Genomic DNA, 24,232 nt, shown 5'->3' on the forward strand with positions numbered 1-24,232 from the left:
GCAACTGCTGAAGTTGCTGAAGTTATTAAGAAAAAAGTAGCAGGACATTTAGAAAAGCTTAATGCAATCAAACCAAATAAATATGGTTTTAGGAAAGGATAAACATGTTTGACAAATTTGCTTGCGTTCAAAGCAAAGTTGATAAAGGGGAACCAGTAGATACAGTGCATTTGCATTTCTAGAATGCATTGAAAAATGTGCCACATAGAAGTTTACTGGAAAAGATAGGAGCACACGGGATTTGGGCTATGTATTATCATGGATTGAGGATTGATTAACACACAGAAGACAAAAAAATCAGGATTAATTTGTCTTTTTCATGTTGTAGAGACATAACTAGTGGAGTGCCACAAATCCGAGAGCCTTAATTATTTACTATCTGAAGTAAGAATCTGAAGAGGGCAGAATGTTGAATATCTAATTTTGCTCGAGACAAAAATAGGTGAGAGGGCACGTTTTGAGGGTGGCACAGTGTCTCAATGGTTAGCACTGCTGTCGCACAGCACGAGGGACCCAGGTTCACGTCCAGCCTCATTCGACCATATGTATGGAATTTGCACATTCTCCCTTTGTCTGCATGGGTTTTCTCTGGATGCTCTGGTTTCCTCCCATTGTTTAAAGATATACAGGTTAGTTGGTTTGGCCATGCTAAATTGCCCATAGTGTCCAGGGATGTGTAGGTTAGGTGTATTAGCCATGAGATATGCAGGGTTATGGGGATAGGAGAGGGATGAGTTTGGGCAAGATGTTCTTCAGAGAATTGGTGTGGACTTATTGGGCAGAATATCCTGTTCCTATGAATTCTACATGGGGATATAGACTGAGTGAGTGGTAAAACTTTGGCAGGTGAAGTTTGATGTACAGTTAGGGCTCTGTACCCATACATATGAAGTTATGCACTTTGATAGAGAGAATCAAAAGATAGATGAGTATTTAAATGGTGAGATAATCCAAAAAGTGCAGAACAGAAGGATAGGAGTGTCCTTGAGAATGAAATAGACAATGTTATCAAGTAATTATGAAGCTAAATGGAATTTTGTCCTTTATTGCTAGGGTGGCGGTGTATTGCAGTTTAAAACTAGGGAAACCTTGTTACAACTGTACACTGTTTTGGTGAGGCTGCAGCTGGAATAGAGTGTACAGTTTTGGTCCCTCTATCTCAGAAAAGTTAGACTGACCCTGGAGTCAATTCAGAAGAGATTCACTAGGGTGATTCTTGGAATGAAGTTGACTTATAAAGAATGGCTAGAACAGGTTAGGACTTTATTTATTAGATTTTAAAAGAATGAGGGTTGATCATATTGAAACTTAGATGATTCTGAGGGGTCTTGAAACAGAGTAGATGCTGAAAAGAAGTTCCCACTAGTCATGTCATCTAGAACTAGGGGAGTGGTGATCAATAAGGGGGCACTTATTTAAAGCTGAAATGCAAAGAAATTCCATACATAACAGTGTAGCAAATGTCTGGAGTTCTCTTCCCAGAGGGTTGTGGAGGAGAGATCATTGAATGTATTTAAAGAGGAATTAGACAGATCTTTGAAATGTCAAAGAGTTGAGGGCTACAAGGAGTAGGAGAAAGTGAGGACTGCAGATGCTGGAGATCAGAGCTAAAAATGTGTTGCTGGAAAAGCGCAGCAGGTCAGGCAGCATCCAAGGAGCAGGAGAATCGACGTTTCAGGCATGAGCCCTTCTTCAGGAAAGGCTCCTGAAGAAAGGCTCATGCCCGAAATGTCAATTCTCCTGCTCCTTGGATGCTGCCTGACCTGCTGCGCTTTTCCAGCAACACATTTTTGGCTACAAGGAGTAGGCATGAAAGAGGATTGCAGACCTGTTGCAGATCAGCCATGATCTCATAGAATGGTGGGCAGGTTTAGGTGGATGCCAATTTTTTTTACATTCTAAATCACCCAATCTTTGCTCTCTGCTGAAAGCACTCATTTGGCATAAAATTCTCCACTATCTGTTGCAACCCTCGGCTCAATACAGCACTGACAGATAGCCTGAAATTAATACAGAGATGAGATAAATATATGGGGAGGTACATGAGCACAACAGGGCTGCAACCAAGCCGAGAGCAAAGCAATGTTTTGTGTAACTCCTTTATTGTTTGCAAGAATGACCCTGACATTCTGGTCACTTTTGATTTCAATTCACTATATCATTTTCGCTTCATCTCTTATGCTAAAAACTTAAAGCATCTTTCCAGCAAAGGTCAACGCAAGCTGGAGGAACAGCCCTTTATTTTCCACTTGAGCACACCACCACCTCCTGATTTCAATAACTTTAGACCATGAGCTCTATCCTTCATTTTTATTACATCCCCTTCCATTTCAATGTCTTAAGTTTACTCTCAGTAGAGTTGATCTATTTTCTGCCATTAGTATCTATTATTCAATTATATCTCTTCTCTATTATCCTTCACACCCACCTTTACTGACTGTTATACTTGGTCCTTTGCTCCCTTTCTCAACAGAATAGATTAGATTAGATTACTTACAGTGTGGAAACAGGCCCTTTAGCCCAAGTCCACACCAACCCACCGAAGCGCAACCCATGCCCCTACAGTTACCCCTTCACCTAACACCACGGGCAATTTAGCATGGCCAATTCACATTTTTGGACTGTGGGAGGAAACCGGAGTACCTGGAGGAAACCCACGTAGACACGGGGAGAGTGGGCAAACTCCACACAGACGGAGGTGGGAATTGAACCCGGGTCTCTGGCGCTGTGAGGCAGCAGTGCTAACCACTGTGCCACCGTGCCGCCCATCTTTTCATTTCCCTATAATTCTGAAGAAGAGTCATATCGGACTTGAAACATTAATTCTGTTTCTTTCCACAGATGCTATCAGGCCTGCTGAGTTTTTCTTGCACCTTCAATTTTTTTCTTCAGGTTTCCAGCATCTGCAGTAATTTGCTTTAATTACAAAAGTCAAGGATGCTTTATCTGGCAGAGACCACAGCCAAATGTTGCTGCAAAAGACTTAGGCAAGCACATTAATGGACTTGCAGGCAGTAGCAGCCCTGTGGATATTAACATGTTGGGTACACTGGCTGACCTGTCACACGGACCCCCAACTCCATCAATATACACTTTTACTGCATTAGCAATGAAGATTGCATAAATTAGCCATCCATACTTTGAGACCTGAATGAGTCTTTTCCCAGTGTTACCTTTCAGATTGGGCAAATCGTTTATTCAGAATGATACATTTCAAACAAATTACTTGAACTCAGGATTTAGTTGAGGATTCACCAAATAACAAGCTTTTTCTATCTATCCCTGTGCAAAAGTCACGTGTGTGTTAGTTTGCAACCTGACCAATCAGCAAGTTGTTACTATGCTGAACTCTCCTGACCCACAATAAAAGGTGCCAGTTCATTTGGACTGAATGTCCCGAAAGCATTGCCTCATATACATCAGCCAACTTCCCTGGTTTTACAAAACTGCAAACTCCTTTTATATTCTCCTCATTTTAAAAGTGTCCATTGTCTTCCTTTTCAGTCCAGAGGCCAAAGATAGAACTATGTATACATCTGTATATTTGTATATGTTCTCCACCACTAAAAGAAATGAAAAACTATTTTTAAATGCATTTCATCACCAGGTATGTGATACACAGACCACAAAATATGAGACTTATGTCCATTCATCTTTTATGAAAAAGTACAGAAGTATTCTCAAATTCTTAACCTATTCTACCATTTTTTATATTGTGGACAATACAGCTTCTATTAGATTCTGTCACATTATCTTTTCCAGCCATGTGCACAATCTTTACATTGAATGGCTGAATCAATAAGCTCCATTTGAACAATCTTGCATTTCAAATTTTGAAGAGTCAATAATACTCCTTTTGATATTGGCTTAATTTCTTCATTCCTAACTCAGCATCTTGTAACAAGACTACACCTACCTCCAATTCAATACTACTGTCGTTTTAAAGTTTTCATAAGGTTGTCAACACCAGTTCTTTGATTAAAAATGTCTTCAGCTCCTCCACAGTTGACCTGGCACTCTGCTGACAATACCACCTTGACTGTTTTTGTAACAAATCTGTTGAAGATACAGACCTTGTGCTCAATTTAGGCACAGAGGGATCTTGGGGGTGCTTGTCCACAGATCCCTGAAAGTAGCAGGTCAGGTTAATAGGGTGGTTAAGTAGGCATATGGAAAATTTGCCTTTATCAGTTGTGACATAGTTTAAAAGAACAAGGAAGTAATATTGGAGCTGTAAAGAACTTTATATAAGCCACAGCTGGAATACTGTGCTCAGTTCTCGTCACCACACAATTGGTGTTTATTTGTGTTGGGAGTCACACGTAGGCCAGACCTGGTGAGGATGATATTAGTGAACCAGATGGATTTTTCTGACAACCAACAATGGATTCACAGTCGCCAATAGACTCTTAATTCCAGATTTTTTCATTTAATTCAAAGTCCACCACCTGCCCTTGCAGGATTCAAATCCAGATCCTCAGAACATTACCTAGGTCTCTGGGTTAGCAGTCCAGTGATAATACCACTGTGTTGTTGCCCCCCTATTGGAAAGGATGTGATTCGCAAATGTGAAGGAGATTCACCAGGGTATTGCCTGGCATGGAGCATTTCAACAATGAAGAGAGGCTGGATAGGCTCAAGTTATTTTCTTTGCAGCAGAGAAGGCTGAAGGGGGACCTGACTGAAGTGTACTGTATAAGATTATGAGGGGTATGGGCAAAGTGGATCGAAAGCAGCTGTTCCCTTCAGTTGCAAGATCAATAATAGTGTAATTGAATCATACAGCACAATAAAAGCTCTTCAGCCTACCATGTCTATGTTGACCCACAAACTCCAAACTTCACTAATCCCATTTACTTGCACTTGGTTCATAGCTTACTACACCTTGCATTTTAAGTGCTTGTTGAAATGCTTCTTAAATATTGTGAGAATACTTTCTCAGGCAACATGTTCCACATTTCTACCACACTCTGGGTGAAAAGATCTTTCCTCAGATCTCCCTTAAATGACTTACTCCTCAGCTTAAACTTATGTCCTCTGCTCTTATATGCATCTGCCATGGGGAAAAGGTCTGCCTCTCATCATTTGTATATCTCAATCAGATCCTCCCTCAGCCTCCTCTGCTCCAAGGCAAATAAACCCAACCTACATAGTCTTGTTTCATAACAGAGGTTTTTAATCCCAAGCAACGTCAAGGTGAATCTCCTCTGCACCCTCTCCAGTGTAATCACCTCCTTCTAATAGTGTGGCAAACAAAACTGCATGACGTTTTCCACCTGTGGCTTCACTCATGTTTATAACACAGTAATAAGACTTCCTTATTCCTATATTCTACAGCCCAGCTAATGAAGGCAAGCATCCTTTTTGATTTTTTCATCATCCTGTCTACTTGTGCTGATACCTTCAGGGATCTATGACTTGTACACCAAGGTCCCTTTGTTCCTCAGTGTTACCTTGGGACCATTCACGTGTATATCTTTCACATACTAGACTTCCCAAAATGCATCACCTCACGCTTCTCAGGATGAAATTTCATCTACCATACTCTGCCCAATTACAAGTTGATCAATATCAGAGTATAGCCTTTCACTATCCTCCTCACTATCAACAACACCAATTTTCCTGTCATATCTAACTTACTAACTAGACCTTCAACATTCACATCCAAATTGTTCATGTACATATACATAACAAACAGCAAGGATCCCAGCACCAATCTCTATGTAAACAGCTGGTAACAGGCTTCCATTCATAAAAACAACCCTCCACAGTAACATTTAACCTCTTACTTGTAAGCCAATTTTGGATCCAGCTTACCAACTTGCCTTGAAATCCATAGGCTCCTACCTTTTGGACCAGTCTTCCAGGTCACACCTTGTCAAAGTCCTCATGTAAAACTACACTCACAATATAGAATCATAGAATTCCTGAAGCGTGGAAACAGGCCATTTACCGGAACAAGTCCACAACGATCCTCTGAAGAGTAACCCACCCAGACCCATTCCCCAACCCTATTACTCTACACTTACCCTGACTAATGCACCTAACCTACATATCCCTGAACACTATGGACAATTTAGAATGGTCAATTCATTGAACCTGCACGTCTTAGATTGTGGGAAGAAATCAGAGCACCCAGAGGAAACCCACACAGACACTGGGGCTGGAATCGAACCCATGTCCCTGGCACTGTGAGACAGCAGTGCTAACCATTGAGCCACAGTGCTGCTACTGTGTCACTTTTTCAAAACACAAAATTAAATCAGTCAGAAAGGACTATGGTGGATAGTCCTTGACAGTTGGCTGCTCATCCTATCCCTTCAGAATGTCCTGCAGCTCCTTTCAGACACCCCTGACCCTGGTATCAGGGAGACAACAAATTGACAGAATCTCCTGTCAGTTCCCCTTACAATCAAGTTCCCTATCACTAAAGGGAAGCACCCTTTTTTTTATTCCTAAGCTCTACCCAGACTGCCTCATTTGAACAGCCTCCTGAGACATTCTCCCTCATTACTGCAGTGATGGTTTCTTTTGTCACTAATGAGGAGACATAATTTTAAAGTGAAGAGCGGGAGGTTTAGAAAGGATTTGAAGAAAGATTTTTTTTCACCCAGCTGGTGGTGGGTATCTGGACTGTACTGCAGCAGAGACATGAAAGTTCACAACATTTAAAAAGTACATGGATGACATGTCATCACATTCAGAGCTATGGACCAATGCTGTAAGGTGGGATTTGTGTAGATAGGTTGGCTCGGACATGGTGGGCTGAAGGGTCGCTTCTCTGCTGTATGACTCTGTGACTGATGAATTCCACTCATTCCACAAAACCTCATGATTCCCCACTTAGATTTTAAAATGGGGAAAATCTATTAGACCCTTCATTTTTGCTGTTCTTGGCCATACTTGTCCTTGTGCTGTTACCTGATGAAGGGCTTATGCCTGAAACGTCAATTCTCCTGCTCCTCAGTTGCTGCCTGACCAGCTGTGCTTTTCCAGCACCACACTCTTGACTTGTGCTTTTACCTACCTGTACAAAGTTATCTTGCACTGGATGTTACCTTCCCATTTGCAAATTCATCCTTGGCCAGATTGATTACTAACCTAGTTGAGAGCGTGGTGCTGGAAAAGCAACCAAGGAGCAGGAGAATTGACATTTCTTATGCCCGAAATGTCAATTCTCCTGCTCCTCGGACGCTGTTTGACATGCTGTGCTTTTCCAGCACCACACTCTCGACTCTGATCTTCAGCATCTGCATTCCTCACTTTCCCCTGGTCACAAAGCTAGCTAACCATACTTGTTTAAACAGGTCTTATAATTGCTTTACACAAATCTGTTAATCCCAGATTTTGCTGTACCATCAATATCATCTAAATAATCTACAATATTAGGAACGTCAGCAATTAGTTAATTTAGTAGTCTTTGGAATATAACTGCAGCATTTTTAAACCCAAATGGTATCACTCGATATTGTCATAATCCATTTGTTGTAACAAAGATAGATATTTCTTTGGCAATTGATGTTAATGATACTTTCCAGTACCGCTTCAACAGATCGGTGTTAGAAAGAGATGAGGTACTACATCTCCATTTAGATTAGATTACTTAGTGTGGAAACAGGCCCTTCGGCCCAACAAGTCCACACCGACTCTCCAAAGAGCAACCCACCCAGAGCCATTCCCCTACATTTACCCCTTCACCTAACACTACAGGCAATTTAGCATGGCCAATTCACCTAACCTGCACATCTTTTGTCTGTGGGAGGAAACCGGAGCACCCGGAGGGAACCCACGCAGACACGGGGAGAATGTGCAAACTCCGCACAGACAGTTGCCCAAGGCGGGAATTGAACCGCTGTGCCACTGTGCAACCCACTATTTACAAGCGAGTTTACTTCTCAGGCCTTAACCTGATAGGAATGTTGCTTCATTATTGCTGACTCTCCCATGTCCACAGCAAACTACTTCCAGGTGTATCTCTAAAAGTTTAATTACATTTCCCAAGTAATCTTACTCGACACTCTCACTGACTTCACTCTAAATGTGATAATTTGTTATCCATCTGACCTAGTAATTCAGTAGTGACTAAGTGGTTTATAGGAGTTTCACTTTGTGAACATCTACCCCTTCTTCACTCTTATTGTCCCTGTCATCCTCCACTACGTCTACTGCCTGACACATTTCTCTTGTGTTCCTGTATTGATATTGCTCCAACATGTTCACGTGACATAAACGATTCTTCATTCCATGATCAGTAGTATAAGTCAGATAATTCACTTCACTAACCCTCCCAACTAATTTGCATGGACCACTAAATTTAATTTTCAGAGGTTTACTCTGAAAATTTATTTTCCCTGAAAACACACCATTACATTGTTTCTTGCCTGAATTGATCTTCTGCAGATTCTTTCAATACTGCTTGTGAAGTTCATTAATGTTCTCGTGCTACTTTACATGATCCTGTGAGTCGAGAAACAGAAGGACAGAATCCAACAATGTGGATTTGACTCTCCCCTTAAAACTTTCTCACCAACAAATTTTAATGGAACTCTTAGCTTACAACCATAGACCAATTCAAATGGACTAAATCCAGCAGAAAGATCCGAGAAATCTTTGGAATCAAATAGGAAGAATTCTAACACTTTTTCCCAATCCTATGGGTATTTCTGAGAGTATGCCTTAAATCAGTTTCTTGAGAGTCTGATGGACCTTTCTGAAGCTTTCTGTGTTTGTGGATGATATGCAGTAGACAACTACTCTTTAAAACCCAGAGCGCTGATTATGTACTAAAATATTTGTTTATGAAGAAAGGATTTCTAATTTATCTACCTTAAACTTGTACAAGTGAGTTAAAGTCATGACCCTCTTGGATCAGACTAAGATTTGCCATAAGAATCTATGTTTTCTTCTGCATTTTTAAAAAGTTAGAATATTTTCTTTGGTTTGTAAGAAACAATACCTTTTTATTTAGGTCTCTTGCCTGAAAATGAGGACAACAGGCACCATTTTAAAACAGAAGATGCACAAGGAGTTGTTTTAGCAAAACAGTGAACCTGGCTGATGTAAATGGGAAAATGTCGCTTTTTAGGGAGATTGAGTCCAGATGAACTGGCACCATTGTTGTGGGGTCAAGAGGGCTCAACATAACAAATCTGATTGGTCAGGTTGTAACTTAACACTGTGAAGGGAATGGAAACAGAGAAGCAACGAACCCCCTTGGAGCTGGCTGCAACAATCTCTGTCTCTCCCTTTCTCTGGAAAGTTGCTGTCTCCAATTTTCTGTCGAAAGAGCAGAAAAACTGGATTCAGAGATGCTGAAAGAAATAATTCTAAAACAGAAGGAAAAAGACAGACCCTGGGTTCAACCAGTGAACATAGGACTGGTTTTTGCAGTACAGGTAACATTGTGACACAATCAAACCCATGTAATTGTATGATTTGTGATGGTGATGCAAAATTGAGCTCTCCAACTCCCACAGTGTTTATGATTTTGTAGTTTCACCGTGTGTGCATATGTGTCACTGTGTGTATTATGCATTTGTGTACACATGAGGAATGTCAGGTCAGTCATAATCCTATTGAATGATAGAGCAAGTTCAAGGGCTGAATGACCTACTCCTGTTTCTATTTCTTATGATCTTATCTTGGGCAGCTGCAGTTTAACTCTACCTTTCTCAGTACTGAACATGAAAAACATTTGTTTTATTACAATTCAAAATAGAGAAAAGAGTTTTCAGTTGAAAGTATTCTCCTCCATCTTTATCCAATAGCTATTCTAAAGTTACTTAAAAATGACATTGCTGACTGAGTGTTTTTCTGTGTATTCTCTAGGAGATACCAGAGAAATACTCAATGGATGTCAGCGCTTTGCTTCACCCCACACCTCGACATTTGGTTTTGAGTGCTAGCCCTACGTTCGCCCTACTTAGAATAAAATATGATCAAGAAAATGCTAAGCTTTTCAACAAACTTAAATGAACAACTGAAGAGAAGGAAAAGAGTTTTTCAATGTTCAGCTCTCCTTTCCTCCAGAAACGTTGTCCTTGAATTGTTTTATTCTGTCACTGTTTGTTGAAAAATGTCTGGAAGATTCCATTCAACTATTATCTATCCTCCTACTACACGGAGCAGCACACACCTTCTAGAATTATGACCTAAAATCCACTGATATTTTTCAAATGCTTCAAAAATGATTCAATCTCAGGCTTCAATATACACAATAAATTCACAAGCATATTTGAAACAAAATAAGAAGAGAATTCTGGAAGATAACAAAGGTTTCTGGATGAGTTGCAAGAACATTTTCCAGGTTGATTATTATTCTGGCACACATTTCCAAGTAGAATTTCCCCTTCTTAATGTCTGAAATGCTACTCCATGAATCCAGCCCCCTCTCGGGAGCAATGTAGAATGTGCCACAAAGGGGACACTGATACTCCCATCTCCCACTGACAGTGATGCTACACTGATGGGCTATATAGAATTGTGGATGAATATATATTTTATATATATATATAATATCTATTATAAATTACAAACACTTTTTTCCTTTCTGAACCAATACCACATCACACATTCAGGCTGAAATAGATTGATAATACTTATTTACATACCTGGCTTTTGTTGGTAAGTTCTGACTAAAGTCTCGCATTAACTTCAAAGCATCATAAACAGGAGCAGAGAGAATGCGAGCTGCTGCTTGAAAACTTAGATCTAGAAAAAGAGCAAAAGAGATCATAGAATATTGTTTGCAATTTCCACCAATTAAGAAGGAATTCTGTAGATTAGACCCAGCTGGTAGCTCTATTGGAGAGGACACCTGCGTGAAAAGAGATATCCTGATTGCATTTAAAATACACAGAAATGGAAACATTAAAATGAATGACAAAGAAATATTTGTTCTTTAGTAAGGAGACACTGGGGTCAACTTCCTGTGGTTCATTTGCTTGTTTAAGATCGGCCAAGGTGACTAAGATCAGAACTTGAACTGAAATGTTTGTTTAGAGCAAGATGCCAACTTGATAAATATGAAGTACAAATAAGGATTGACTGCTAAGAGGCTCAACATCGGGCCCGCTTATGGCACAGAGGTAGTGTCCTTACCCCCGAACCAAGTGACTTGGGTTCAATTCCCACCTCCTCCAGAGGTCTGTAATAACATCCCTGAACAGGTTGATTAGGAAAATAGGTTAAATGAAAAATCAAAAGAAAGGAGGCAAAATATGAGGCTGATTTCACTTAAAACATTCAAAGAATAATTAACAAGGATGTATTGAATTCTGGGGCTTAGTGTAATGCATGTGCTCCAACCACTATCACCTTGTGGTTTATTGCCATTATTCCATATGCTTGACTTGTTCTAAGGGCTAACCTGATTTACAGCAGTACAGGAAAGCCACTAGTGATTCTTACCAGGAAGAAGTCCTTATCTTAAGCACAACATAGTTTACTGGAAGACAGTAATCAGGTACGTTACATTAATTGAATGTTATTACCACAACTACAGAAAGACTTGTGCCTATCAGTCCTCCCCTTCTGAGATCCTAAGACATTCTGACTTTCTCTACCCAAGTCTTTATGACACCATCAAATTGGATGGAATTTATTACAGTCTCAGCACCATTAACTTCTACAGCACTAGCCCAAACATCCTCCCTGAACAACATCCAGGTAACTGGAAGTGAAGAAGGTGCATTGGTCAAGATTTACAATGCTGCTTGAATGAATACTCAAGTTCATGTTGTCTTGTTGCTGCAGCTGTGAAGAGGATGTCAAAATATTTCTGCAGTCTTTTGAGAACACATTATCAAGGTCTCAATGCCACTCTAGCATTTATTGCGCAGACTTCCTCCGTAAAAAGAGGGAAAGCACTTCGCCTTTTGGAAGTCACCATGAGAAAGATGAGAAGTCATTACCACCTTGTTAGGGCCATCCTATGTCTGGATGAGGATGGAAGGAGAAGATGAAGCCAGGCAGAGCAGTCCTGTCTGTTCCTGGGGAGAGGGTTAGCAAGACAGGATGTCATCCAACTCATCGGGATAGAGAAAACCTCTTCTCCTCTGGACTTACTCCATCATGACCTTCAATATCAGATCAAGATCCTATGAATTTATTAGCTTGGTTCCTGAGCCATCCAATGTCTTACTACGTGTGCAGCCACCATACTTAATACCTTTTTACAATTGTGTAATGAGCACAAGAATGTTAAAGCTGCAGGCTTTGAATGTTTCAAAACATATTCAAGGTACGGCAATTAATACTATAACTGTGTGCTGAATGCAGACTTTCAAACAGGCATTTCTTACAGTGATGTAAACTGTAGGATTTATATATATATGATTGTTTATTGTAAATTTGGGTTTCTGACTTTTGAGTTAGTAACTGGTGGGCTTTCTGTATGTCTAAAGTGAAAAATTAACTTATCAGTATTTCTGTAGCTATGATCTAAACTAGGTTTGAGGCCTGTCTTTGGAGTGAACGTGAATTTTTGCATCAGTAGTGGTCTTTTGTTTATTTCGGATTGTTATGCATGGATTGTTAGAGGTAAGTGGGACCTTTTTTAAACTGAAGGAAAAAGTCTATAACTGAAAGAGGGAGATGTTTAATTTCCAGTTTCACCTTGAGTTTGGAGAAGTATGATTAATTCCATAAGATAGAGAAGCGGAATTATACCATTTGCCTAATCGAGTCTGCTCCATTACTCATGGCTGATACTTTTCTCAATCCCAGTTCTTCTGCCTTTTCCCTGTAACCCTTCATCCCCATATTAATCAAGAATCCGACTTTCTTAAAGACACTCAATGACTTGGCCTCCGCAGTCCTCTGCAGCAATGAGTTCCACAGATTCACCACCAGCTAGCTGAGGAAATTCCTTCTCATTTCAGTTCCAAAACTATAGAATCCCAACAGTGTAGAAAGAGGTCATTCAGCTCATTAAGTCTGCACCAACCCTCCGAGGGTATCCCACCCAGACCCACCCAACTCCCACTCTATCCCTATAACGCTGCATTTAATCTGGCTAATCCATCCTACACCAACCCCTACATCTCTTGACACTGCAAGGCAATTTAGCATTGCCAATCTAGTTAACCTGAACTTCTTTGGATTGTGGGAGGAATCTGAAGCATCTGCAGGAATCCCACACAGGCATGGGGAGGACGTACAAACTCCACACAGACAATCACCCAAGGCTGCAAGCCTAGCCACCTCTGTGCCACCACGCTGCCTCTAAACAGTTGTCCCTTCACTCTGAGGCTGTGTCCTACAAGTGGAAACATCTTCATGTCCATTCTATTCAGGTCTGCCAATATTCTATACATTTTAATGCAATTTACCTTCATCTCTCTAAACTCCAAGTACAGAAATACAGAAATCAAGTACAGACCCAGAGTCCTCACCACTCAGCATATGACAAGCTCTTCATTACATTCTTGTAAACCTCTTCTGGACCCCATCCAAGACAAGCACATCCCTTCTTAGATACGGAGTCCAAATCTGCTCACAACATTCCAAATGCTAGGTGATTGCTTTAGCACTGATATTTCACCATTGCTAAATTCTCAGGTATAAGTGCAAATTGTGATACTGATAACCACTTCCAATCCTTTCTTTCAATCCTTGTTACTTGCAGAGAAAGTCAAAAATCTCACCACATCAGGTTATATTCCAGCAGGTTTGTTGGGCTATAACCCAGTGTTGTGTGAGTTTTGACTTTCGTCCAACCCAGCCCAACACGGCACCTCCACATCATGACTCGCACAGAAGTTAGTGAAAGATTGCAGAAATAGTGAGTGAGAAGATGTTGAACAATCTTTTTGCAGGGGGATCATTGCTGACAGATTAACCATAACAATACATGGCATTGAAGGTCAGATGGTTGAATGAATACAGTAAGGTTGGACTGGCATATTCAGAAAGACCAGACCTAACATATAAATCCAATTGTTGCACCGAGAATATATGAGGTAGATTTGTTATACACACAAAGTGAGAAGAACCTGGATTTGAGTTGAATGCTGCAGATCGGGCTTGAAATTGTGAAAGAAAACTAATTTTTTAAACAAGCAAAACAATTTACAATGTGACAATCTAGAAATGTTCCTTACTAATCAAGATGCGCAGGGCAATGTTAAGTTACTTCCAGGTGAATGAGTTACAAACGTGCCACAAAGCATATTATTTCAATAATTAAACACAACAGTAAAGGACAGGTTAACACAGCTCCATTTTCAGCACTTTAATTGGTTGGTTTCCTCATGACACCACTCTATTGTGTCCAAAACCCCTTCCTTTCCACAGCAGTTACTCTATTATCAACTAACACTGTGGGCTTTTACCTTATTTACCAGTCTCCTGCATAGCACCTCGTCAAAGGCCTTCTGGAAAAACAAACAGATCATAGTCCCTAGCTCTTCTTTGTCTAACTTGCTCATTACCTCCTCAAAAGAACTGTAACAAATGTCTCAGGCATGACCTCCCCTTAATGAAGCCATGCTGACTAAGCCCTATTTCACTCTGAACTTCCAAATACTCCACAATCTCATCCTTAATAACAAACTCTCAAATCCTACCAACAACTGAGGTCAGGCTAACTGGCCTATAATTTGCCATCATCTGCCTCTCACCTCCTTGCTTAAAAAAGGGTGGTGTGACCTCCTCTGACTCCAGTGATTATTGACAGTTCACCCCCAATGCCTCTACAATCTCCTCAGCTATCTTCACACCTTACACTTTCCCCAGCACTTCCTTCTTAGTGATGTATACTCATCTCTGCCCAGACTCTCCTGGAGTTCTGGTATGCTACTGGTGTCTTCCACCGTGAAGACTGACACAACATACCTATTCAGTTCCTCTGTCATTTCTTTGTTCTCTATAATTACCACTTCTCCAGCCTCATTTTCCAGTTATCCAATGACCACTCTTGCCTCTCACCATTTATGTATTTTAAAAATCTCTTACAATCTTCTTTTATATTATTGGCTAGGTTACCCTCATATTTCATCTTCTCCCCCTTATTGCTTTTTAGCTGTCCTCTGCAGGTTTTTAAAAGGCTTCCTACTAATCTTCATCACATTGTACGCTCTTTCTTTTGCTTTTATGTTGTACCTGACTTCCCTTATCAGTCATGGTTGTCTCATCCTCTCTTAGTGTGTCTCTTCTACCTTGGAATGAATTTCTGCCATGCCTCCTCAATTACCCCCAGAAACATCTGCCATTGCCAGTCCAATGTCTTCCCTGCTTACAGCCTTTTCGTGGAGTTCAATAATTTTAAATCATAACGTGTGTGGCTGCATTGCCTTTTTTGTCTCTAGACAACAACTATCACTAATGATTTTGCTTACTTTTTAACCTTCACTAGACATACTCTTTATTTCTTTATTTGCCCTACTATTGTTAATTTTAGGTGGCTCCTAATCACAGTTACTTGATGCAAGCAGTCAACATCTTGGTAGTAATTTTCTAGTAGTTTATCAAAAAGCAGCACTTTAGATATGATACATTAGTTAATTAGACAAAGAAAGGAAATAGTATTATAGGAATCAAAAGTTACAGAAAAAAAGGCAGGGAAATGGATGTGAGAAATGTCAGATCAGCCATGATTCTACTGACGGACAGGTCAGGCTGGAGAGACCAAACAGCTTACTCCTGTTCCTATTTCTTAATGTCTGAACGACCTGTGACAAATGAGAATACTTTACCAATCCCAGAGCCATTCTGTAGAATGGACAAGTAGAGGCAGCGTATTCCCACAGCCCACTGTTGTGTTTCGTGCTGGTCTCAGCACCAACAGTCTTGTTTTTGCCTCAGGTTGATGCAGATCTTCCTCAAGGGGATGGTGTGGTTCACCTCTTTTAATCTTCTTTGTACCTCCCTGTTAATATATCTCAATTTGGGATTACGTGTCTAAGCCCTCTTGGTCAATAGCCATGGGACAGCTACTCTTGATGATCTTTTTCCCTTGTCGACCCACATCTGAGGGTAGATTTTCATTCCTTCTCATACCAAAAGCTTAATGTTTTCAAAAACAATACACTATAATAGGGTGCATTTGGCAGCAGATAAATTATTGATGCCAGTTAAATGTGCATCATGACCTCAGTGTTCCTTGTAATTCTTCTCTTTGTTTCATGTGCTCGAATTTTGGAAACTTAGTTCCGGTATAATAGCTGTCAAATGAAATCTCATGCAACACAGTAAATATTAGAAAAATTCAGTTGCATTCTAACCAGAGCACCAAGACAATGGAGGAGCAAGTTTAAAAAGGTCATGGAAAGTGGGGAGAAATTTCAGTCTTACTTTGGGAATAGAGGTAGAGATGGATGGACCTATTCTGCAGCGGAGAAACGTACCAACAGTGACATTGCAGTAAAGTCCTGAGTTGACCTGGTTGTTGAACAGTTGCTGTAAGGAACTGAGTTTCAAGTCAGTAATTTTGAAAAATAGAAAACCAGCACATGAAAACTAAGAATTTCTAGGTACAGGACAGGAATCCAAATTGAGGTATGGGGAAATTATTTCTACTTTCTACAAATTTCCAGTTCATAGAAAATGGTACAAAAGTAAAGTTAGACTAAGTTTAAAGCAAAATAAGGTATGGTCAAACAGCTTGGCCGAGATGAACTTACATGCAGGAAGTATCAATGACTGCACAACTTGGGTTCTGGAACTTGAGCAGTAGCTGTGGTCACTGATGTGCATTCATAAGGCAGGGAACTGTATGGATAGCACACAGAGATAGGTGATCACACTACAAGTTAGGGGTAGGCCAGCTGATAGAGAATAGGTGACTGCCAGAGAGGTGAAGAGAAACAGGCAAGTAGCAAAGTCCCCAGGGGTCCCACTCACAAACTGGCTTCCATTTTGGATGCTGACAAATGCGATAAGTCCTTGAAAGAGTGCAGCAAGACATAGGCCGATGGCATCAAATGTGGCCTTGCTGTATATGAGGGAAGGAAGATAAGTGAGAGCAGGAGTGATAGCAGACTCCTTGGTTAGGAGAGCATTCTGTGGCCATTGACATGACTCCAGGATGGCATGTTGCCTCTCTAGTGCCAGAATCGTGGATGACAGAAGAATGCACGACATTCTTGTACGGAAGAGTGAACAGTCAGAGCTTGGGGTCTACATTAGTACCAACAACATGAAAATGAAATGGGATGTGGTCCTGCAATCACAAGCCTGTTAAAAAAATTAGCCAGCAGGACAGTGTAATATACAAGAGAATACAGAAAATGTAAGATAAAACAATGAAATGATGGTACGGGGAAGGACTTGATATTTCTGCTATGCTGGAAGTGGCTCTGGAGGACATGACACCTGTACAAAATAGATAGATATCACCTTACAGAGCAGAGCTCGAGTTCCTTGCAGGGCATCTGACTGGTGCTGTTGGGGAGGATTTAAATTCACGTAGCAGATGTGCTGGAACCAGGAGAAAATATCAAGAAACAATACCAGGGTGCACAAAATGCTGGGAGAGGCAGCTAGTGCTAAAATAGAGAATAGTAAGTTAATAAGTTGAGTTGGAGGAAGAGAGAAAGTAGCAAGTATAAATCAGGGTTACATAAGTATGTGAGTACATAGAGTTGAAAAGTGTGGTGCTAATAAAATTGAGGAGTTAGAGGTGCAGATTAGATGGTGGGAAACAGATGTTGTGGTGATAACAGGGTCTGGGTGTTAAATATTCCTGTACAAGGTTTTTTTGGATAAGATAGTAAATCAAAGGTAAAGACAATGATTAAGGAGAGCACTGCAGTGCTGGAGAAAAAGGATGGTGTTTAAGGACAGGATCGAATTGACTTCAGCTAAGGAACAAAAAGGATACAATTACAAATTCGGTGTAACTTCAGACCACCCTAATCCTCACCCGAACTCTAATTCCACCCCAATTCATTCAGAGGAAAAACTTGCAGGCAATTTCAAATGGAACTTAATTGAGTATAATGAGGGGCTTGAATTTCATTAATATGGACAGGGACAGTGATTATAGTCAAAAATGTGGCGCTGGAAAAACATAGCCAATCAGGCAGCATCCAAGGAGCAGGAGGGTCAACATTTCATGCATATGCTCTTCATCAGGAGGGTGGGTGTGTGTGTGCGTGTGTTTGCACGCACATGTGGGGGGCGGGGGGGGCAAGGGGGCTGAGAGACAAATGGGAAGGAGGTGGGGCTGGGGTAAAGTAACTAGGAATGTGATAGGTAGATGAAGGTGGGGCTGATGGTGATACGTTAGATTGGAAAATGGAGCAGATAGGTGGGAAGGATGTTCAAGAGAGGACAGTTCAGGACAGTTCAAGAGAGCTGTGCTGGGTTGGAAGGTTGGATGTACGATAAGGTGGGGGGAGGGGAAATGAGGAAACTGTTGAAATTGACATTGGAGGGTCCCAAGGAAGATGAGGTGTTTTTCCTCCAGGCATCGGGTGACTAGAATTTGGTGGTGGAGGTGGCCCAGGCATGGCCTTGGCAGATGGGAGGGGGAGTTGAAGTGTTCGGCCGCAGGGCAGTGGGGTTGATTGGTGCATGTGTCCCGGAGGTGTTCTCTGAAACATCCCATCAATTAGCATCTTGTCTCCCCATGTACAGAGGAACCTCGATTATCCAAATACTGATTATCCAAATTTCAGATTATCTGAAGAAGATTTCAAGGTCCTGCAAAAACGTTACACAAAGAGGTAAGTGTATTCGATTCACCTGTACTGAAGAAGATGTGAAAATGCTGGCAAAAACAAAGAAACACAAGCAGCTCAAGCATCAGAGACTGGATATTTTTTAGGTACGGGTTGTTACACAGACTTTTGCAAAAGTAAGTGTTTTACAGTAATCCCGTCACTTTACCAGGCCATTCATGAAAAAAATGGCTGAGAATGTAAATGTGTGCACGAGACAGGGTTCTGTCTTTCTATTGTGACACTGAGTTTCCAGAAACTGACAAATGCTCTTGTGATTGTAGAAGCTGTTCAGAACCTTGTTTACTGTGGTCTTCACCACTCCTTGCCAAATGCTAACTACTGCAGCATTTTTAACAAATTTTCTCGGGTTTTCATTGTTTTATTTTGTCCATCATGTGAAATCTGTGGTCTCTTGCCCTCAATACTTTAAAACTATTGTTTTAAACAAATTCTCTGGTAGAGCACAGCATTAAATCAGCATTGCTTCCCTTGACTAAGATAAAATCGATTATCCAAATAATAATTTATTCGGATAATCAAGGTTCCTCTTTACAGGGCAGCATGGTACAGGTATTCCTAGATTGTGTTCAGGAGAATTTCCTACAGCAGTATGTCTGCCCAGACCAACAATAAAGGAGGCGTTGCTAGATCTGGTTCATGAGAATGAGGTGGATCAAGCTGATCAGTGATAGTGGTGGAAAATTTATATAACTGTGATCACTGTACCATAAAATTCAGGATAGAATGGGACCAAAGTTTGCTTGGAAAACTGTAGCTGAACAATGGGCTACTTTCAAAGAGGAAACAAGATTGAGCACAATCAATATATATTATCTCAAAAGAGAAAAATAGGGCAAACAAATCAAGAGCTTCCTGTCTTAGTCAAATCACTCATACACAGATGCAGTGAGCCATAAGGATAAACTCTGTTAGTTGGTCCCTTTTAAGATGACAGAGGAGCTATGTGACCTGCTAGTCCAATCAAGAAAGGAGTGCGTAATCTGCACAAGATGGAGCAGTTGAAATAGGGAGCTAGGCATGCAAGAATTGTGTACTGTACTCTTTAAATGTTATTAGTTGCATTAAATTATGTTTTAAATTAACCAGCATATCCAAGGTTTGAAGTTTTTACACCTATCATATATATCACCTAGCAGTTCACTGCTTATTAAAAATGCCTTTTTAGCTTGCTTTCCATTAAGGCCATATGATTATGCACAGTGGCGGGTCCAGCAGATGCAAGTTTGGACCTGTAATTAAGAATGGGCATGCATTTTTTTGATAGAATCACCTTTGTTCAGGACAACTATTGCAGTTCCTCTGTCACATTCACTGATATGTATGCCCCGGTGGACTTGAGACCTCACAACATTGCCAGACAATCATGTTCCATGTGAAAATTGAACAAGTTATTCAGAATTCCACAAGTACTAGATGAGCTCGCACACCTTCAAGGATTTACTGTCTTCGGTGGATACAGATTTGTGGTGGCATAGCTGCAAGTACTGGAGTTTTAACTCAACAAATATCTCTTTGCATTTGATGTGGGACAAAGGCCCACTAACGTTGAACCAAACGCCTCATTTTCAAAATGCACATGGTCAGACAGCTTTATCATGTGTTTATTCGTATCAATTGTGTTGTTACTTGTACTGCCAAATTACTTATGCTTAAATGAGTTTACGGTGTGATCATCTTTTAAATTAGATTATGATGTGGTCATCTACTGAAGCAATATAAGAGCACAAATAAATCAAATCAAAAAAATGAAAATAACTTCATACTTCAGACTAGGCACAGAGTAGGGCATGGTGTAAATAGTCACCCTATTACCAATCTATTCAATATTATTTCACATAAACACCATTTCATTTGTGGGCATTTAACATTATCATGACATTTAGAAATAAAAACTGGTACAAACTTGAGTTCAGTGTAATTTTGATTATGATTAGTATTATTGTCTCAATTTTTGTGTGCCAGTATATTATGTTAATAGATGACCACACCATAAACTGCACCATTGACAGCTCCAAGTGCTCCTTAGTATTGAAAGTGAGATTACAAATATAAATGCCTGCTTTGTAAGGAATTAAAGGAAGTTACATGTCATGAATGAGTTTGTTATCATCAAGGCAGACTGTTTGAAAAAAAATTGTAAATGTTTCTCCAATTCTCCAATCCACTTAACCTCCTTCATAAACATGGTTTCCCTTCTCCAATTTAATTTCTCTTTCATTAACAGAAGCAGCCCTGGATTTGCTTGTCCTACCTTCATACTTTATGAGAATACAGTTCAACTGTATTCAAATTCTCTCTTCTTCAACATGATGCAGTTAAATTATTCCTGCGAACCTTTGATCATTACTTATCTGACTCAGATTCACCTCAATGAGGTCAGCACACTTATCACATCTCTGATATTTTCCAATTCTGATGAAAGGTCATCAGCCCCAAATGTTCCCTCCCCACAGATAATACCCAATATATTGGGTATTTCCAGCAATTTATGTTTTTGTTCCATAAGATGATACGAGGCACCAGTGGACTGCAAATGAAAGGTGAAAAATTCTAGACATATAGTCGAATTTTACTTGGATTTCACTGGTACATTAACCCATTGAAGATTACAATGTTAGCCAATACTATGAAATAACATGCAACATATTGTACTCCTTCAACTTTCTGGTGAAAGAAATGAAATTATTGGGTGACACACAATTAGACTTAAAATTCAATCAAGTGAGAAATGTATAAAACACTATTTTGCAATTTGCCTGTAACTTTATGGTATCTTTTCAAAATTTGCTTTTTATTTTTCCCGTTAAAAAGAATCTGAAACATTGAGGTCAAAAAAGCAGCACATTATACCTTAATTCCGAGATCTTATTGGTCTATTAAACACTCAAAATGAAGCCTGCGCATTTTCAAAAGCCAGTCACCAAAATGATTACTGTACTATAGAATATATCCTGAAATTAAAGTGCCAAATCATGAATAGTAAAACTACAATTGTGAATATGCACTTGATTTTAAATGACTTTCACTTCGCTTATGTAACAAAATATGTCACATCAGCACTTTTTATTTAGCTGTAATCCATAAAATATCCAACTGAATGAAGACCAGACTGAAGTTATACCTTGAAGTTCCCACACTTTCAGCGGAGCCATGTCATTAGTGCTTTCAATAAGATGTTTTCTTAATTCTTTCAGCTGGCCTGTTAAATCAGGATATAGCTGCCTGTTAAAAGAACAATACAACAGTTACACAGATGAGGCAAAGAGAGGATTGAAGAGTATGCAAGGTGGTGGGAGTAGGCAGGAAGAAGGAAATATCTGTCGGCGAGGGAGGCACAGGGTGAAGGAGGGCATTAACATCAGCCAACGTTCTTTCTTTCTTGTTCACAGTTTTTCTGTTTGAGTGTGCATAAGGGGCTTTGCAATGGAGAATAGAAAGCAAATTTTGTTGTACAGCATGATTGGTTAAAGGATTGTGTACAAACAGATGTTTCTCAGTTCACTACATAACTTTGAAAATCATATTCATTTTTACATCCTCATCTATCTATATAGATACATCCATTCCCCAATCCTGTAAAATATACTGTTACATAATTAATAATTATAATTCATTTCAAAAGTACTTCCCTCAAACAAGGTTTCTTCAACTAACTTTTCATAAATCTTTTGTGGAGTAGTTTTAACCACAGCCTATTCCTCTGGTGCACATTTAATAAACCCTTGTGCTTACACTTATTCCAGTAGCCATCAATGATATACATTAATTATTTATCATGTATACTGTCTATGACAATGCTATCACTTTAACAAGTTTATTTTGTCCTTGGTTATTTTGCAGAGACGTCATAAAGACAGAGGTATTGAAGAGTTTAGTTTAACAATGGAAGGGGAGTGGCCAGTTCTCCCATATCAGGCTTTTTCTTGTTTGTTGTTAAGCTGCAGCAGTCACAAGATGTTGGAATCGAGGAGAGGTGCAAGCTTAGGAAAGAATTCCTCTGACTTTCTCTGAAATTACTCCCTAGATGTTGTTCCGACCTGTCTGTAAGAATCTGTGTTTGAATTTACCTTTTGCCAAGAGGGTGTTTATAGGATGTTACTAAATTGGAATTGTTAATTAGTAATAGTTATTGTATCAGGTCAGTTAAGTTTTCCAATAATCAAGTGATTCTAAATTCTGCTTTCTTTTGTTTGTGTTTCAACTATAGCATTTAAATAAATTGTTTTGCTTAAAGCCAAAATGTTTGACCAGTTGCACCACACCTGGAACACCCACTTTACATCTGCCTTTCAAATAAGAAAAACTTAGGGTCTAGGTTATCTTCTTAAAATATTTTGAGAGGGTCTAGCCTGGTCCATAATATACTGGAGGCTGTTGTTGGGATTGATTCTATAATTCCAATTTAGGTTTAGCATTGTTGGACTCAAAGGCAGCAAGTGGTAGGTGTTAGTGCATTTTGTTCCAGATGTTGAATTCAGTTGGTTTAAACAGTGTTTTGTGTAGTAATGGCTCTTTCAGTCACTACAGGTTTTCTGGGGAGGAAGAAGTGTTTTACAAAAGGTGAGCAAGGCAAAGATGTTGCAATTGGCAGAAAAGCTAGTGTTGAGATTGACTTTATCTGTGAGAAAAGGAGAGGTAATTATAACAATAGCTCAACATTCAGATTTGCTGGAAATGCCATCGCAACCTTTGGAAACGGCTAGAATTCAATTGTAGATGAAGTATCTTGAACATGAAAGGGAACTGAAACAATTTTAAATTACAGTTAAAATCAGAGTAAAGAGAAAAGGAAGCAGTTGCGCTGGCAGAACAAAAAAAATGAGAGGAAGGTCTTAGCAGAAGAAAGGAAGAAAGAAAGAGAAGAAAGGGAACAAGAGGGAGGGGAAACAGAGAAAGAGTGAAAGTTTGAACTTCAGAAGTTGGCAAATAGATAGAAAAGTTGGCTGAAAAGGATGGAGGTGAAGGTAGAAGGTAGGCTTAGTGAGCAGGATAGTGATGATGGGCACACCCAGTGTAGCGAAAGGCCTGTTGTGGATCTGTTTAAATATATCCAAGTATTGCCTAAATGTGATGTGAAGGACGTAGAAGCCTTTTTCATCTCCTTTGGGAAAGTGGCTAAACAAATGAAGTGGCCAGTGACCATGTGGGTTTTGATGATCCAAACAAAGTTGGTAGGTAGCGCTAGTGAAGTATTTGCATCATGATCAGTAATGGTATCTGGGGAGTATGAGGAGGTCAAGAAAATTATCTTAAGTGCTATGAGCTTGTGCCAGAAGCCTACAGATAATTTTTCTGGAATCGAAGGAGGACCTTGGTAAAACCTACATTGAGTTTGAAAGGATCGAACAAAGTAATTTTGATAGGTGGATAAGGTCATTAAAAACAAATCAAACATATGACACCCTTAGAGAGACGATTTGAGAACTCATGGAAGAGCTGACAGTGAAAATGGCAAGATTAGCAGCTGAAATGGTTAATGATATGAGTTGATTCATAAATCAAAGTTTGGCTTCCAACATCAATTTCAATTTTATGAGGGAGAGAAA

General features: G+C 39.8%; 1 protein-coding gene across 2 annotated transcripts in view; it reads right to left on the reverse strand.

Moving 5' to 3' along the window:
* Nucleotides 1-24,232, reverse strand: part of uggt2 (UDP-glucose glycoprotein glucosyltransferase 2) — a 381,083-nt gene that overhangs the window by 269,329 nt on the left and 87,522 nt on the right. For both annotated transcript variants that reach the window (XM_072577884.1, XM_072577883.1), the window contains exons 9-10: nt 21,808-21,908; nt 10,611-10,710 (exon numbers count right to left, since the gene is read on the reverse strand). In XM_072577884.1, the coding sequence (XP_072433985.1) occupies nt 10,611-10,710; nt 21,808-21,908 (201 nt within the window). The remainder of the gene's footprint in view (nt 1-10,610; nt 10,711-21,807; nt 21,909-24,232) is intronic.

This window comes from Chiloscyllium punctatum, chromosome 9 (genome assembly GCF_047496795.1).
Source record: "Chiloscyllium punctatum isolate Juve2018m chromosome 9, sChiPun1.3, whole genome shotgun sequence".
NCBI lineage: Eukaryota > Metazoa > Chordata > Chondrichthyes > Orectolobiformes > Hemiscylliidae > Chiloscyllium > Chiloscyllium punctatum.